The sequence below is a fragment of the Prinia subflava genome, chromosome Z, assembly GCF_021018805.1.
Source record: "Prinia subflava isolate CZ2003 ecotype Zambia chromosome Z, Cam_Psub_1.2, whole genome shotgun sequence".
In the NCBI taxonomy this organism is placed as follows: domain Eukaryota; kingdom Metazoa; phylum Chordata; class Aves; order Passeriformes; family Cisticolidae; genus Prinia; species Prinia subflava.
Genome location: NC_086283.1, coordinates 86,999,131 through 87,016,502, shown reverse-complemented (window position 1 = coordinate 87,016,502; position 17,372 = coordinate 86,999,131). Strand labels below are relative to the sequence as shown.

The following is a 17,372-nucleotide window of genomic DNA, read 5'->3' as shown; positions in this document are numbered from 1 at the left end:
CCTTTTCTTGGCCTTAAAATTATGGGTAAAGACGCTGAAATTACTGAATATGCTGTGTTTTATGTCAGCTACAAGATTACTAGAACTGTTCAGAAGGGATGCTCACATTTAGTAGAAAATACTTTTTTCATTTTGTTTCATTCCATGTTCAAAATTACTGTTACTCATTTTTAAATAGATGGGAGAGCTCAGTGAAATAAGAACTCTGCTGGGGCTAGTAGATGTGTCAGTGTAGTCATGAGTTAGGAAAAGGCTGTACTGTGTATGTCAGAGAAAAAAAATCAAAGAAGGGGGCATAGGCTAGAGGTGAGGGAAAGGCACAATCAAATATCCAAAACCCGTGTTGCCAGAAAGATACAATAGGTGGCAAGGAAGATATCAGTGTAATCAGAGGCAGTTATTTCAAAGGAAATTTCTCATGTTTAAGAGTATTAAAGAATGTTCCTTATGAAAGTAAATCAAATAATATCTCAAGAAGCAGAAATTGTCTGATTTGATGCTATTTAGAGTGTGAACACTGAATTTCCTGTGCTCTTTGTGTGCATGGAGAGGAAGAAATAGAACCACCCTCTTTTTTAGGAGCCTTCTCAGGTGCATACTGTCCTTCAAGGCTTTTCTGTCAATGATAGCATTTGGATTATGAACCAGATTTATGGTCAGAAGGTGCTCACTGTTGGCAGATGCCATTTCCCAGGCTCAGCAAAACTGCCTGGGATTGTTACAGCCTCTCACTAGTCCCAGAGCTATTGGCTCACAATTCTAGTGCTTCTGATTGCCCCAGGAGGTATGACTTGGATGCTGATGACATACACAGACAGACTGAGCTGGTGCTGGAACAAAGTACGCCCCTAACTATTCTTGGCACAATAATTTTATGCTTAGAATCAGATATACCTCTTGCTATTTTTTCCTCCCTTTTTCCTTCCTTCACATTCTTGTCTGCTAGTCCCTAAATTAAGACGAAAAATAGCTATCACAGTACTTCTGAGACTAGTGTTTAACTAAAATGTGAGATCAGACAGAGATTTCTCATGCATCTGAAAGGACAGCAGTGAGCTTGCAGAGCGAAAAAAAAAGATGCAATACTAGATTTGTTTGCACAGTTCACAGAAAAGCAAAGATTTGAAAGAATTTTCATTTGTGGTGTTTGGGTAATAGTAGCTACAGCTCTGCCCCAATGAATTTTATTTCCAAGTGATTAGGTAATTAATTTGTCTTCAAATTATAGTTTGGCATAAAATGAAATATTATATGTGATGCTAATTTATGTGATCTAGAATATTCCATACAATCTTCATATATGCAAACACATAAACAAGAAGACCATGGCAGTCTGCATACTGCAGCACTTGACCTGCAACACGCAAGCTGTGGTGGTGTGTCCAGTCTGCTGCTGAGTTATAAATTCTGATGATCTTAAGCCATATGTTTTAGGTGCTTGGTCAGTCCTGATGTAAAGATTATTCTTAAAGTTGTTAGAATTTTTTTTGTTTTGTTTTACTCTTGCTCTGCTGATTAGTAATTAGGAGCTGATTTAGTAATTTTTGTAAGTTTGTGTTGAAGTTCTTCCATGAATCCTGCTGGAGTTTAGCCTGATTGATAGGTGAAGCAGACTTTCTTCTAGTATGGAATTTGTAGTATGTCTGCTAACAAAACATTCTGAAATCATGTTTACAGTTTCGTTTGACTGAACAAACAAAAATAACTTTTCTAGTGGCTTGTTGTGAGGAGGTTTTTAAAGTTTTAAGCCTTTGCACCTTTTAAAATTTTCAGTGCAGTGCACAAATGTTCACGAGATTTGTTTTTTTTAATGTGATATATGCACAAGCAGTATCACTGCCTTCCTCCTTCACCGTTTCTACTGTGTACAGGTGAGAAGTTTAGACCGCATTTCGAAAAAAACTGTGAAGAGGACACACCACCTGAATCTCTCAGTCCTCAGCATGATCCTTTCCACTTTTACATCTATAATGCACAGATGTTCCCCACGCTTGTGTTTGCCTTTGAGTGCCTGCAGGAGTGCTGGTGGCCTGACTCGCTCTGGATGGGCAGCAGGGAATGGCTTTGGGCATGGGGAGCAGTGCTGCTGCCCCACACCCGCCCCACTGCTCCCGCAGCGCTGGGCAAACAGGAGCAGGAGTCTGCTCCACCCTCTGCTGTGTCCTGGCCTTGCTGCCCTTTTTCTGTGTTCCAGCAGTGTTAATCTTACATTTGCCCGTGTAAAATCTGCCTTGTTTTGGTTAATTTAACTTAAAGGTGAGCTTTTGGATTATGTAATCTGGGACTCTTAGAAAGCCCCTGCCATCCGCCTACTGCTGCACCATGCTGCCTTCTGAGTGCTGGCTGCATGAAGCCTCCAAGGAAATTTATCAGGAGGTGGTTTGCCTGGGAAGAAGTGGGAGGTTATCTGCACTTGGCAGTGTCTCAGAAAAAGTTACTTATCCTGATCCTACACAAACAATTACAGGACAGTAAAGAAGTTACTCCCTCTCAGGAGGGCAGCATGTGCTAAACTTACAGAGTTTCTTTAGCAAAACTGAGCTTGTGATGGCCGTGATTGTGAATGTGCGCACACTGTTTGGAGAGCTGGAAATATAATTACAGTTTGTTTTTCTTATTTTTTTACTTTTCAACACAGTATTGAGAATTTGAAAAGTGGAATTAACTCATATAGTACAGTGTTCTAAAAGGAACAGGAGCTGGTCTTCGTGATGGCAGGAGGGAACTTTGAGAAATTGCATGTGGGTACTTTTCTATACACCAAACATATTAGTATGAATTAAATAATGAGTAACCTAATCAGCTTTGTAGCCAAGCTTGCCTGTCATACTGTGACAATTACTAGCTACCCAGCGCCTTAGAACCGATCAGATCTCTCTCCACCTCCCAACTTATTTTTCAGAAGTTAGTTCTTCATGGGGAAGAAGCTTAGACAAGGCACTGATCTTGGCTCAATCCAGTGACCAGAAACACTATCCAGTGCAGGCACTGCCATATTCCATAAACTGTTTCTTAGCATCTTGAAATGGTAACATCCTTGGCCTGAATGAAGAGCAATTCATCATGGTCATGGAGTACTGGCAATATCAACACTAGTAGGCTCCCCACGGAAGCAATTACAGCCATGTTCAAAAGTACAAATCAAAATGATTCTCAAGAGTGTTTCACAGGGAATAGGGACATGTAAGAGGAACAAGAGCAAGTAATTGTTTAAAATCTTCTCTTGTTGCATGAAAATTTCATTTTTTAATAGGGAGGACAGAATGAAGTCATTCAGTTCTGAAAGTTGATCATTTGATATGTAATGCCATTTCCGGACTGATGGCCTACAAGTTCTGCCTTCTTCCTGGCTAAGAAGCTGTTTCAGCGAGGTGTTTTGGAGAAGTCTTCAATGATCTGTTGTCTACTCTGCATAATTTTTTTTTTCCACTCTGGAGAAGGGAGAATTGGACCAGATGGATTTTCAGAGGTCTCTTCCAAACTCAGCTGTTCTGTGAATCTCTGAAAATAATCTCTCTGTCCTGTATTACACTGAACAAGAAGCAGATTCCTTTGTGCTGGCTTTTTATTACTTCGTACTGCAGTTCTAGACTGTGTCCCAGATCAGTCCAGTAGCTGGTGAGTCTATTGAAGTTGTGCTTGGACATTTGATGTGGATTGAGGGGCTCCAGCTGGGATGTTTTGGCTGGGAAATGCTGAGTTTCACCCATGGTGGAAGCAGCATTAGAAACCCAGGCTGAGGTTGGCAAAATATAATACAAAATGGTTCTGCTCACACTTGCAAACAAACTATGTTAAAATGTTTGCATGGTGATTACTGCGCTCCTGCTAGTTTCTCAGACTGTCCCTTTTTTCTGCAGGACAGTCTCAATAAACCAGCACAGTCCAGACTCCCAATGCTTTATTCCCAGGCACAGGACCAGGGTCCAAGTTACATTTATGTGCAATTCCAATGATTGGTCCAGAACTCACCTGGTGGTGGAGAGAAGATGCAGGAGGAGGAGGGAGGTTATCAGTTCTGGGAAATTATGGGGCAAGAAGGAAGCAAACATTTCCTTTGCTCGTTGTTTCACACATTGTAACCAATGTCTTCAAGGCAGAATGAGATACAAGTAGAAGAAGAGTGCAATTTCTTGGAGTATATCAGCACGCATATATATATATATATATATATTTATATATATATATAACATGTACATGTATGCCAATTTTTAATGCCATGCAAGTGTTCTCAGGACTTGATCAGTATCTGAATTTTCGCTCAACCTGTGTGTACATCTCTTCCCATGCCTTTAGATTGTGGACTCCTGAGTGTGAATATGTGACTAAGCCCTGTGACCTTCAGCTGGGGTCAGGGGCACACAGCTGGTGACAAACACTGGAAGAATAATTGGAAAGTGAGGCAGTTACCTGGAGGACACTTGGACACTGGACATTCCATAATCTCTCTTTTTCTCACAGTTTTGGTTTTGTTTTCCTGTGTAGTGTTTTTATCAAACAAAGCTGATATCACCCAAGCAATTTGCATGCAAAGGGAGCTGGACTGTTAAGTCTGAATTGCACTGCACTTGGCAGCACCTTTTGGCTTCCTGAGATGTGCTGTGGCTTTGATGAAGAGAACAGCGCTCAGCCATGTCAAAAAGAAGGCAAAACACAATTAACTCTAGTGTGCATGACTAGACTTTGCCGTTCCTTGAAGTGGCAGTGCAAGTAGCTGACGATTCATAGGGCTTCCCCCTTGACTGATTGATTTTTAAGGTCAAAAAAGACAGGGAGAACAGACCAAATGAGATTGCAAGAACATCTACATTGAACTGTGTACCAGAAGTCATGAACTTTGTCCTACCTATTCTCTACATCATCCAAGAAACATTTTACCTGCTGTCAGTCACCACAGAGCCTTCACTGATAAGGATGTTTTTAAAGAAATTATGTGGCATGGCACATAACATTTGAGCAATAGTCACAAAGGGATGACATCTCCTAAATACAGAAAGACAGCAGGTAAAGCTTTTAATGACATCTAAAGTACTAGTAAAACATTCCACTTCCAACAGCTATTGGATAACTCCTAGCACAGAGACAAGAGATCCATGGAAGAAGAGGAAGAGCACAAAACATGCTAAAACCTGTGAACCGTTTCTTCTATTTGTGTGTTTTTTCTGATACCTGTGGATCTTCAGGGTGGGATTGCTGCCATCGAGAGCATATTGGTCAGCACTGTTCAACTCTAGGTGCTGTTTACAAGGCTGTATTTGCCAAGGGGTGGCCAGAGCCAACAGGGAAGCAAGGGAAGGCATAGCAAAGTTCAGCTACACTTGTGAACTTTGTGAGTGATATATTTAAGCTTAGTCACCAAAAATAGTAGATTTACCATGCCTCTGAGTAAATCTTCAGGAGACTGAAGAAACAATTCTGAATTAAAATGCATTCTCCCATAGGGACTTCTTTCAGCACCAAGACCAATTACTTTTTAAATGGGGCGGGGGGGGAGAGGTAGCCCTCCAGGGAAGCCAAAGATATGTCCATAGTGAGCTGTAGTGGGTTAAATATTCCCAATTGCCCTATTACAGGAATCCAGTAAAGAAAACAGTAGACAGTTCTCCCTAGTGAAAATACTAGCAGGTGTTTTCTAGCAATCTAAGTGATACTGTACAATTTATTCTTTAATATCTAGTTTGTGAAAATTTAGTGTCTGAAACTAGCCACTTCTGTTCTTTGAATCCTGGCTAGTGTAGACATTTTAGGTGTCTCTTGATAATTTCTTATGGAATAATGGAATGCTTTGAGTTGGAAAGGATCTTAAAGATCATTTGTTCCAACACCTTATGCCAAGGTCAGGTACCTTATGTTTCAGGTATGTTTCAGTAAAACAGATTACAAATGCCATCCAGCACTTGGCCTTGAACACTTTCAGAGATGGGGTATCCACAATTTCCTTGGGCAACCTGATTCAGTGCCTCACTGCCCTCTGAGTAACACGGCCCTCTTCTTGATATCTAATCTAAATTTCTCCTCTTTTCTTTTAAAACTGTTCCTTCTTGTCCTATGTCTGTCCATGTGAAAACTTGCTTCTCTCTTCTAAATAAGACCCCTTTAGGTACTGGAAAGCTGCTATTAAGCAGCTTTCTCTTCTCCAAGCTTAACAACCCCAGCTTTCTCAGCCTGTCCTCAAAAGAGAAGTGTTCCAGCCCTTTCATCATCTTTGTGATCAAAGGTGCTGCTCTGGACTTGCTCCAGCAGGTCCCTGTCCCTCCTGTGCAGGGACCCCAGCTCTGGATGCAGAGCTCCAGCTGGGTCTCAGCAGAGCAGAGCAGAGGGGCAGAATCCCCTCCCTCCCCTGCTGCCCACGGGGCTCTGGCTGCAGCCCAGGACATGTTTGGCTCTCTGGGCTGTGAGTGCCATGGCCGGGGCATGTCCAGCCCCTCACCCAGCAGCACCCCCAAGTCCTCCTGGGCAGGGCTGCTCTGGGTCTGTTCATGCTCAGCCTGGGCTGATACCAGAGGTTGTTCCTGCCCAGCTGCAGCAGCAGCACCTGGCCTTGTTAAACCACATCAGATTCCCATGGTCCACTTCTTGAGCTTGTCCAGGTCCCTCTGGATGGCATCCCATCCTTCAGGAGGTCTGCCCTGTTCTGTAGTGGACCAGCTTTCTCCATGCTTTCTTTTGCTGCTGATATATCAGGAGAAGCTGTCTGTTGCCAAGGAGGAACAGAGGACGAAGGCACAGAGGGAGTTAGGAAGGACACAGCTGGGAAGGGAAACCTGCAAGGGATGGGAAAGGCATCCTTGCTAAAACCTTCTGTAAGGCTTTTTAAGTTGGATGCCACTCAGAAGTTACCCCTTCAGCCAAACTTGGCTCCTGCTTTGCCTCCTTGTTTCTTCACACTCTGTTCATGTGCTTTAGAGAAGTTGCTTTTCAAGTTCAGCCCTTTCTCCTGAGTCTCTTGGCATTTAAGGTAATTGAGTTCTTCCAGGCTACCACTTACCAATTTCCTGAACAAGCCGAGACAGTTGCTCTGAAATCCAGGATCTTTTTTTTACTTTTTGCCTTCATTGCTTTCCTGAGTATTTCAAATTCTTATTTCTCCTCATAGTCACTCAGTGTAAGGCTGTCATCAGCCGTTATGTCCCTATCCATTTCTTCCTTAATTCATACAACATCCAGCAGTACAACTCTACCACTTAAAGGAGTACCTGCAGAAAAAAAGTCTCTGATGCTCTCTGGATTTCCTGCATTCTGCTGCTCTGCTCTGCTAGCAAATGTCTCAAAATTCCCTCATGAAAACATGTAATTATAAAGTTTCTTCCTGTTGTTTAAAGGCTTTGACCACTTTCTCTTCTCGACTGGCAGCCTATAGATGTGCACACCATGTTAACCCCTTGTTTGCTACCCCCATCATGTGGATCCATGAGCCTTCATCCTTCTTGGATCAGTGATATGTTGGGTTGTTCAAATAGTGGGAAAACAGTGTGCAGTATTTTAAGAAAATTTTAGGGTCTTAGTAAACTAGCAAGAAATCTTGTTTGCACACGAGAGGAACATAATCTTGTGCTCCCTGAATGACTTGGGATGAGTCATTTCCCCTCTTTGCTTCTTCAGGTCTCAGACTGTGAAGTCTCTGTGGTACAGACCTACCTTAACAGAGATAGATGATGTGGAAGCACTGCCACCTTCCAAAGATTGCAGGCATCATTGCATTTGTATTCCTAAATGAAACTTGCATCCTCTCTGCATGGAGGCTGAGGTTTGGTGATAAAGAATCTGCAAGAACACTTTCCAGTGAAAATGTAGGAGGGGAATGTCTGCATGCACAAAAGAAAGTTTTGAAAGGAAACATAGTTGCCAAAAGCATGTTTGTACAGGATTCTCTTGTTACCAGAAATATAATGATTTTGGGCATGATAGTAGAAAAGATCATATCCTAATTTGCTCTGCTAAGTGTAAGGATTTTGAATTTCTGTTTCCTACAAGATTAAGACAAAGGAAAGGTAGATGAGTGCAGGATGGAAATAATTATTTAATTGACCTGTTCTAATTATACATGTGGAAAGACAAAATATTTTCTGTATTTTTTGTTCAGGAGGGATCTTTACATACTTTTGAACAGCTGACCTCTGCTTGATTTCATGTCAACCAAGTTAAGCCTTATTTCCTTTTGGTATTATGCTGTATGGCTTCCTTGTTTGCATTACAAAAGATGTAAATTCTCAGAGCATTGTGCAGTTTTCTCATTATCATCCACACAGGAATATCTATTTTTAGGCTCAAATATGTGCACAAAGACTTTAAAGAGGAAAAAATATTTTTCTGACGTATCCTATTTGCAGTGTTCAGGTGTTTCTAACTGTGGTGTTTACACACACAAACACACACCCCCCCACAGCCCCCTCTGTGTTTTTCATTATCAGTAACTAAAAGCTACCTTTTGACAGGTTGTTCTGCCCTTCTTGACTAAGTTTTGAGAAGTAGTTTAAACCAGTATTTGGCTACTGGCAGTGCTGGGGTCAAGTTTAGCTACTACTTTTTCTGCAACTTCAAGTTGTCTGTGTGTGCAAATCAGAAGATAAAAGACAAATGGTTTAATTAGTTGTAATACCATTTTGAGCCTACTGCTTTAATCAGCTGATCATGTTTACGCAGGTGCTTAATCTGGCCTAAACCTCTACAAAAATAAAATGGACTTCAATGGATAAAGGAGGGGGGGTGGGTGCAAAATCCATTCCTTCCTAATATCAGTAGCTATGCCTTGTTTTAAACAAGATGAGATTTGCTTTGATTTCTAGATTAGAGCAGGTTACACTGAGGAGAACATTTAATGCATCTCATTGATTTTCCCTGTAATACTGTTGATGCACAGGTCACTGCTCTAATAATTTGTTTTACCATTAGAATTCTGTATGCAGATCTAGTCCCCAAGGATATCAATGTGTAACCAGATACTGCGTGATCTAATCAGGTTCTGCAAGAAATATATTATCACTTCAACACTTAGCAGTAGAAAGCTTCATCAAAATGGAAAAGTTAGCTAATATTTAAAGCCAAATGCAGTTCAAAGAATCAACCATGAGAAGCAAGTGTGTACAAAATTTAAAGACATTTCTCAGATTAAACAAAGCCAAGTCCAAGCCAGAGTATAAGATGATTTGTCATGACTCCACTTATTGTTAAAGAAGAAAATGTTTTAGCTGCTGCTTCAGTTTATAGGGTTTATTCCAGTTCAGGTAAGTAGCATCGCTCTCAGAAATGACTGACTAGCAGAATTTCATTAATGTGATACTTACTTGCTACAGCATGCGTGCTTTGGAAAGTAATTTTAAAAAGACCTGCAAAAGCATTGGTGACAGGCAAGACTAGTGCTCTGAGCTCATTTTGATGTAGGATTTGGATCTCTGAGCACCTAGTACTGCAGTCCATTTCCAGAATACAAGTCCTGCTGACCTTGAAGAAGTTTTGCAAGCAGTGTGTTTCAGACTGAGCAGCAGACCTGCTTGCTTGCTGCGAGTCTAACCAGAAGCATCTAAGGCTGGAATAGCAGGAGTGTGTCTCTGCCAGCAGCTGGACAGTGTTTCTGTGTAAACTGCCTGGTGCAAACACCATGTATTCAGCAGGGTAATGGTTGACAAAGGTGATAAGCATCTCCTAGGGTGAGCTCATCTCTCCATAAAACTGTTTTCATGACAATGTCTGAGTGCTGAGCATTGTTAATTGTAGCTTTTGTTTTGAGATCGTGGGGTTTTACAAATGGACATACCTTGAGAATTTTGTATAGCAAAGTGCCAATCACATTTGTATTCAAATCTGTGTTGTAGAAAATGGTAACTCCTTTACATACACATGTTAAGTTTTACATCCCATTCCTGTGAAGAGCATGCAGCAGAGTTTCTGAATTTTATCAGTGAAATGCAATACTATTCTTGGCTCTATTGTTGTACTTATTTAACAAAGGAAAGTAAAGAATTCTAGAAATAAATTTAAGAAGGAAAACAGCATTCAGTAATCTTGTGGTTGACCAGATGAGGCTTGAAATAAAGATCAGAAAGGTTATGTTCCCTGACATTTTTCCTACTCCTATTTTTTCTGGCTATAAAGATGTGTGTGGAAGGATGTTGGTTTGTTTTGGTTTTTTTCTTTGGTTCTACAAACTAGACAGTGCAGGATTCAGTGTGCAGGGCCAAACTCTCCTCCTTGGCTCAAGGGATTTATTGTGTGACTAGCTTTGCCACTAGAATTGGTTTGATGTTCAGGGATCCCTGGGTTCATTGAGCCTAAAAGGCATAGGTAAGAGCTGGAAGAGAGTGACTGAGCATCCAGACAAGCAGAGAAACGGACTTTCTTTCAATTTCCAGTAAGGTGTTGTTGGGGCAAATGCTGCCAGACAAGTGTACTGTTGTTGAGGGAAAGGGCGGGGGAGGTGATTGGTGGGTTTTGGTACTGGTCAGAAAATTATTTTCATTGAGACAAAGCCACTAAAGGCTTTTAATATATGAGTATACCATACTGATAATTTTTCTCTCATGTGTTTTTAGGGTCTCATGACTCTTTTAGCTTCTACATTGATGAAGCCTCTCCAGTTGGGCCTGAACAGCCAGAGACGGTCCAGAATTTTGTGTCAGTTTTTGGGACTGTGGCCAAAAAGCTGATGAGGAAGTGGTTGGCTACACAGACCATGAACTTCACCAGCCAGCTGGGGGCAGGTATACGGTATTTTGATCTCAGAATTTCCACCAAGCCCAGAGACCCAGACAATGAACTCTACTTCGCTCATGGTTTATTCAGTGCCAAAGTCAAGGAGGGTCTGGAGGAGATCAATGCGTTTCTCACTGAGCACCCAAAAGAAGTGGTCTTCTTGGACTTCAATCATTTCTACGGGATGCAGAAATGCCATCATGAAAAGCTTGTCCAGATGCTCAAAGACACATATGGAAACAAAATGTGTCCTGCTATATTTGCCCATGAAGTCAGCCTGCAGTACCTGTGGGAAAAGGAACACCAAGTGCTGGTGTTCTACCACAGTCCAGTGGCTGTTGAGGTTGCCTTTCTGTGGCCAGGCCAGATGATGCCAGCTCCCTGGGCAAACACAACAGATACAGAAAAGTTGATTCAGTTCCTGCAGGCGTCAATCACTGAGAGAAGAAAGAAAGGCTCTTTTTTCATATCTCAAGTAGTGCTGACACCAAAGGCTAGTACGGTGGTGAAAGGGGTTGCAAGTGGTCTCAGAGAAACAATCACAGAAAGGTGAGTTGTGGCTGGTAAGGTATGCTGACTGTGCTGAATGTGTGTTGGTAGTGCTGTTTTTCCAAATCCTTTTAAAGACACCCTAGTAGATGCATTTCTTCCATGCTACAGTGGGCTAGTCAGAATTTGGCATAATCCTAAATTATTTAAAGAAAAACACACTGAAGGACAAGCTTTTGCATCTTGAAAGAAAACCTGCCACTGAAGCATAATGAGATATTAGAGGATTGGCTTAACCTTCTCTTTTGTCTTAATGCAGGTTTTGCTAATTTATTTTGTTTTCCAAATGCAGTTTCTTACCATAAGAACTGAATACTGTATCTAGGATTTGCTTAATGGAAAATCTTATCTGTATGATCTAGACGAAACTATCTATATGACCCGGATAATTTAAGTTTTTGTTTGTGTATCAGTCTTCAGATAGCGGATAAAAAAATTTTTTGTCCTATCTCATCAGCAAAGCCTGATGGTGCAGAATTTGCCTTTGCACACCTCAAAGATGCATAGTTTCTCTGCCTCTGTACCATCACACATTGTGTCAAAGACAGCAGGATACCATTAGAGAGAATTTGACTCCTTAAAGTCTTTATTCATTTATCATACAGGAAAGAGATGGCAGACCATTGTATAGGTTCTGTACATGGAATACTTTGTTGACAGGCCATTAGTTGTTACATTACAAAAAATGCCACCTGTGCAAGATGTGATTATTTATACCATTCTGACTTTGATAAATCACAGCCAATTCTGAGTTTACAGACATATATATGTGATTATGTTCTTGACAGCTTGGTAGGAAAACTGAAATTTAATGCCAAGACACAGGAGCTATTTTCTTTTTCTCCTTAAAAATAAAGAATAGTTGCAGAGTGTGAAAAAAAATTTACAATGGTGGTCAGTGGCCTGCTAGAGTTTTACTCTCTGCCTGTGACAGGAAGGTCTGTTGGGAGCATATTCCCTTCTATGAGATGAAAGATGCAATGTCTGCAAACATGCCTCATATTTGTGAAAGGTTGAGCTGTTTTTACAGCAGCTTTCCAAAGCAGCTGTTAACTTGAAAAAAATAGGTAAAAACTTTACCTGACAGTAAAACACTGACCTGGAAGGTTTTATGAGCAGTAGAATGTGATTTAGAAGTGCTTGTGCGACTGCACTTGTAGCTGGTGGTAAATCCTTCGACTGTGTTTTATGGGCTCCATCGGACCGGGGAGTCTCCCTCTCTCCTGAGCCTGAAGAGCACTTCTATATACTAAAACACTGCTTTGTTGATGGATTTTATCAATAAACACCTTGTTGTTAAGGGATTTTTTCCCTCTGGTAAACATCTTCCTGAGCGTTTGTTAGAACATGAAGTAGCACAATCAGGAAACTAACAGATTGTTCTTAAAGCTTTTTGTATCAATAAAATAGCCATCAAACCCCATTTTCTTCAGCTTTGGCTTATAATGTGATTTTCAGAAGCTGTTTGTAAAACAAAGACTTGAAATAGATGCTGAATATGTTTGACTGAGCTTTGAATGTCCAGAGCAATTGAAGTCTTAGTACGCCTTTCCCAACCGCAAATCTTGAAATTGTAACTACCTTCAAAATCAATAAATAATTGGGCCAAAAAACCTGGAAGTGTTGTTTTGCCAGATTTCAACTGAGATTTTTTCACATGATCCCCAAGTGTGTAGTCACGTCTGCTGCGTCAAGAGTTGTTTCCTTTTTTGCATACTTCTTTTAGCCATTATGAGAGAAACAGACCTTCAAAATAATCTCCAAGGCTAATATTTATTCTTCCAAGTGTGGCATCTCATTTTGAATTTTTTATTTTTAATACAAAAATACACTGTAGGAAGAAACAGGCTTGGAATTTATGATAATGTAGATAGAAACTCAGCCTGTATTTTGAATTACCTGCTCTAAAAGGAAACATCAAATATATGCAGAACTGTTCCTCATTTTACAATGATTCTGTTAAAAATAAATAGGCAAGCAATTAAAAGATGAAGTACAATTTACACAGTGGAATTTGCACAGTTGTCTTCTATCTCACTGTCTTAATGTTTCAGTGGCTTAAAAATATGTAATTCATACAAAAGGTATCAAGATGTACATTCCAGCTGAGTTGTGTTTGCCACTTCGAACCATCACTCAGTAAAAATATAATTTTGTCCTTTTCAGAATAAATACCCAGATGAAATTCCCCCTTTGTGTCCAAGTAGATAGCATATGTGCTTTTGTTGCCAGTTACTGCATAGACTTATATATTATACTGTTTTCTCCTTATTAAGAAATGCTGGTGAAGAGCCTTACATTAAGAATGCAGTTATCTTGCTTTTGGAAGCAGTTTTGTAACCATACTTGGATGGGGTTCGTCCCTCCCATTGAACTTTAAAAGATCTGAATGCAAATGAATAAGGTTGAATTTTTCAAATAATTCTGGTGTGAGGGGGTTGTTGTTTGGGTTGGGTTGGATTGTGGGGTTTTTTTCCTAAATTATTACATTTAAGAAATGTTCCTTTGGCATTTTCAAATAAAACCTGTAATAATTTCTTTTGTTTTGTTTCTCCACATTTACAGTGGCCTTTTATATATTGACTTAGTTTTGAAAATAGGGCAAATCTAAGTTCCTCTCAGATGCAGAAAAACATACCAGGTTTTGATCTCTGAAGTTGTTTGTTAGTCATGAAATTGTTCGTGATTTGAAGAGCAGTGGCTGCCTTAGAGGAAGAGCATGGTTTCCCTCAGTCACAGCATCCATTGGACCAGGATATCTGTGAGCAGACTGCATGCAGCTATCCCATCCGGACACCATTCTGCTATTTTGCAGCTGATGTTGGGAAAGAGCACAGTGAAATCTCCCTCTGTATCCAGGATGGTTGGTTTAATGCCCTTTCATCATTACTGCCTGTGGTGGTGGAGGTCCACACACGCTGCAGTAGCTCAGACTTCCAGGGCAATATATTTCAGAAGGAGAAGGGATGTTATTCCTTAACCTGTTCCCTAGAGTAAAGATGTGCAAGCTCAAATTGAGGCTCAAAATAACCTCAATTAAAAAGCCCCAACCAAACCCCAAAACATTTTCATGCTCCTAAGACTCTATTCAGTGAAGATGTACCAGGAGTTTTCTGCTGATAATATTTGCTCACAGGCTTTGCTGTTATCACAGGTAGTGTTCTGTGGTACGATAATTAGAAAGAAGGAGAAAATAAAAGTTGTGCAGCATTCTGTCCTGCACAAATACAAGAGGGCAAAGCCATTTCTTGTGAGATGTTCCTAGGACCACAGTTTAGTGTAACAAAATTAGGTAACACAGATTTCACCTTCACTTCTTGAATGAGGAGAATCTCTTGCATATGTGCACATTATGTTTCTTGGATGAAAACCTTTGAGGACTATCAATGTGTTTCCAGGCTTAACATTCTGTCATACACACAGTTTAGATGCCAAGAAATTCTCTTTGATTAGCAAACAGTATATGCCAAATGAATTACATTTGCTGTGCTCATTGAATTAACTTCACAGTGAGGCAGCTGCCTTCAGTATATCTGAAAGGTGGTTGTGAGACACCCTTTTGATTAGTGTAGAGCTGTTCCTAATAATCTAGTTTCCTTTCTGATTTGCAATGAAATTACTAATTTTATCTATGACACTTGAGACGAGCATGATACTCTCTTTGTTGTCTCTGTCATTTATTAATATAGCAGAGAATAGATCTCCTTCAGTGGATGCAAAAATCCTGTGGTACTTGTAAAGCTTTCAAAAAATAGAAAGTAAACATATACCCCACCAATTGTCACTTGATTTCCAAATTAATCTCTAAGGATAATGTTCCCTGTGGCTCTCATATGACTAAATCCTTGCCTACCATGCTAAAGCTTCCTCCTTAGCAACCAAACCAAATTAAAAAAAAAAAAAAAAAAAAAAAAAAAAAAAAAAAAACCCTGCACATGAGAATGAACCTTTGAAGTGAAGGCAAAGCATCCAATCCACACTATTAACAGAAGGGGTAGTAAGTAGGCCACAGAAACTGTCAAGAGAAAATCCATCTCTGTGTACAGTCATGAACTAAGCAGAGTCAGATTTAGCTAGAGAATAGATGGATATTGTATGAAAAATGATTCCTAAAGTTGCAAGAAGTGGGATTTTTTGTGATGGTGCCACACCTCCGTCAACTGAATTTCTGAGTTTCTATGTGGCAGGAAGAGTGGGAATTGATCATATTTTAATCCACACTTCATGCTGATTGATGCCATTCTTAAACTGTTTTATATGAAAAAGAAAAACAACAGAAATGGCAACTGTATTTGCCTAATTTTCTGCATCCTTCCTGATTGTAACCTTGATGTCTGTCTCCGTTATAGGCTGCAGGAGAGCAGCAGGCTCCAGTGAGCTGGTTCTGATTTGAGGACTTGAGGAGCTGATGTGTCAGCTCTTTAGCTGCTGAGAGGTGAGGGGAGACTCAGTCCCTCACTAATGTGTGTGGTACAAGCACACCTGACCACACCATGTTTGCCTTGGGACACAGCTATCTTTTTCCTTCCCTTCCCTTCCCTTCCCTTCCCTTCCCTTCCCTTCCCTTCCCTTCCCTTCCCTTCCCTTCCCTTCCCTTCCCTTCCCTTCCCTTCCCTTCCCTTCCCTTCCCTTCCCTTCCCTTCCCTTCCCTTCCCTTCCCTTCCCTTCCCTTCCCTTCCCTTCCCTTCCCTTCCCTTCCCTTCCCTTCCCTTCCCTTCCCTTCCCTTCCCTTCCCTTCCCTTCCCTTCCCTTCCCTTCCCTTCCCTTCCCTTCCCTTCCCTTCCCTTCCCTTCCCTTCCCTTCCCTTCCCTTCCCTTCCCTTCCCTTCCCTTCCCTTCCCTTCCCTTCCCTTCCCTTCCCTTCCCTTCCCTTCCCTTCCCTTCCCTTCCCTTCCCTTCCCTTCCCTTCCCTTCCCTTCCCCTCCCCTCCCCTCCCCTCCCCTCCCCTCGCCCCCCCCCTTGTTTTCTTCTCTCTTTGTTACTATTTCCCGATCACAGAAGGCACAAAATGGCATTCTGGTATATTAGGAGGCTAGTCAAAAGAACTCTGAGCAATCCAGAACTCTGGGCAAATCCTTAGTATTTCTGTTCTTCCTCGAGCTATCCTTAATTACTTTTCCATTCTTTCTACACAAGAGGAAGTCTCTGTGTTTGCACACAGGGAGAACAGCACAGGGAGATCTCACTGGAAGAATCTATCTACCATGTCAACAGGCCTGCACAATGAAATCCCCAGTGGGCTCTGTGTGTGTAGTGGCATTCCATCATCGGGCCATCTGTCTGCTCGAGAATTTTAGTATAACATTCCCATAGGAAGGGCCATGTGATTGTGTCTGATGCCCTTGGTCATGAACTTGGAACAGGATTAAATTGTCACAAAAGACAGGAGCAGAGATTTTTAGTAACTTTGCTAAAGTATTTATCTACATACCCACTATGGGATTTGGTGAAGGAGGAAGATTGGCATGGTGATCACCACAGTGACCTCCGTGATCAGTGGCTTGGCTTTTGGGTGTTTGTTTGGGGTAGTTGTCTTGATGTTTTCTTGTGGCAGGTATGGGTGTCATGGGTGTCTCACAGTTTTTTTCCATCTCTTTGGTGTGCTTGTGAGTTTTATCCTGTTGGGCATCAAAACATCTGCTTACTATTACTGTGTGACTTCTTGTAAGTATACTTTATGTTTTCCTGTCGTCGCACTCTGGGCACAGTGTGACCCTGCACATACAGACAGCAGCAAGTGTTTTTCATCACTAAAAAGGAAATGTTCATTCCCTCAGCTCCACTGCTGTAAGCTGTCTCTATCATCTACTTGTCTGAAAGATTTCACACTTCAATCTTTATGACTGCTGTAGTGAAATTGCAAATGTCTCATTAAGTCGCTTGGGTTTTCTTTGATCTTTCTGCATTACTCAGATCACTAAGGAAACTCAAAAGCTAATAGATGCTAACAAGTGCTGACCCCAGGGAAAATGCATTTGCTAATGTTGGGCCTGGGTCTGTGTAGCTGCTTTTAGCTCATTGTGAAGGAAATGGTTCCTTGATGGGTTGATCCTTCTGTTTTTCATTTATAGGTACAAAATGAGCTTTACAGAGATTTACACAAACAAGCTTTTCCAGATGTATTCACAAGGTGGT

At 41.0% G+C, this 17,372-nt stretch overlaps 1 protein-coding gene across 1 annotated transcript in view; it reads left to right on the top strand.

Moving 5' to 3' along the window:
* The window catches only part of PLCXD3 (phosphatidylinositol specific phospholipase C X domain containing 3), a 74,705-nt gene that overhangs the window by 36,775 nt on the left and 20,558 nt on the right, over nt 1-17,372 (top strand). The window contains exon 2 of the mRNA XM_063423213.1: nt 10,530-11,238. Coding sequence (XP_063279283.1) covers nt 10,530-11,238 — 709 coding nt within the window. The remainder of the gene's footprint in view (nt 1-10,529; nt 11,239-17,372) is intronic.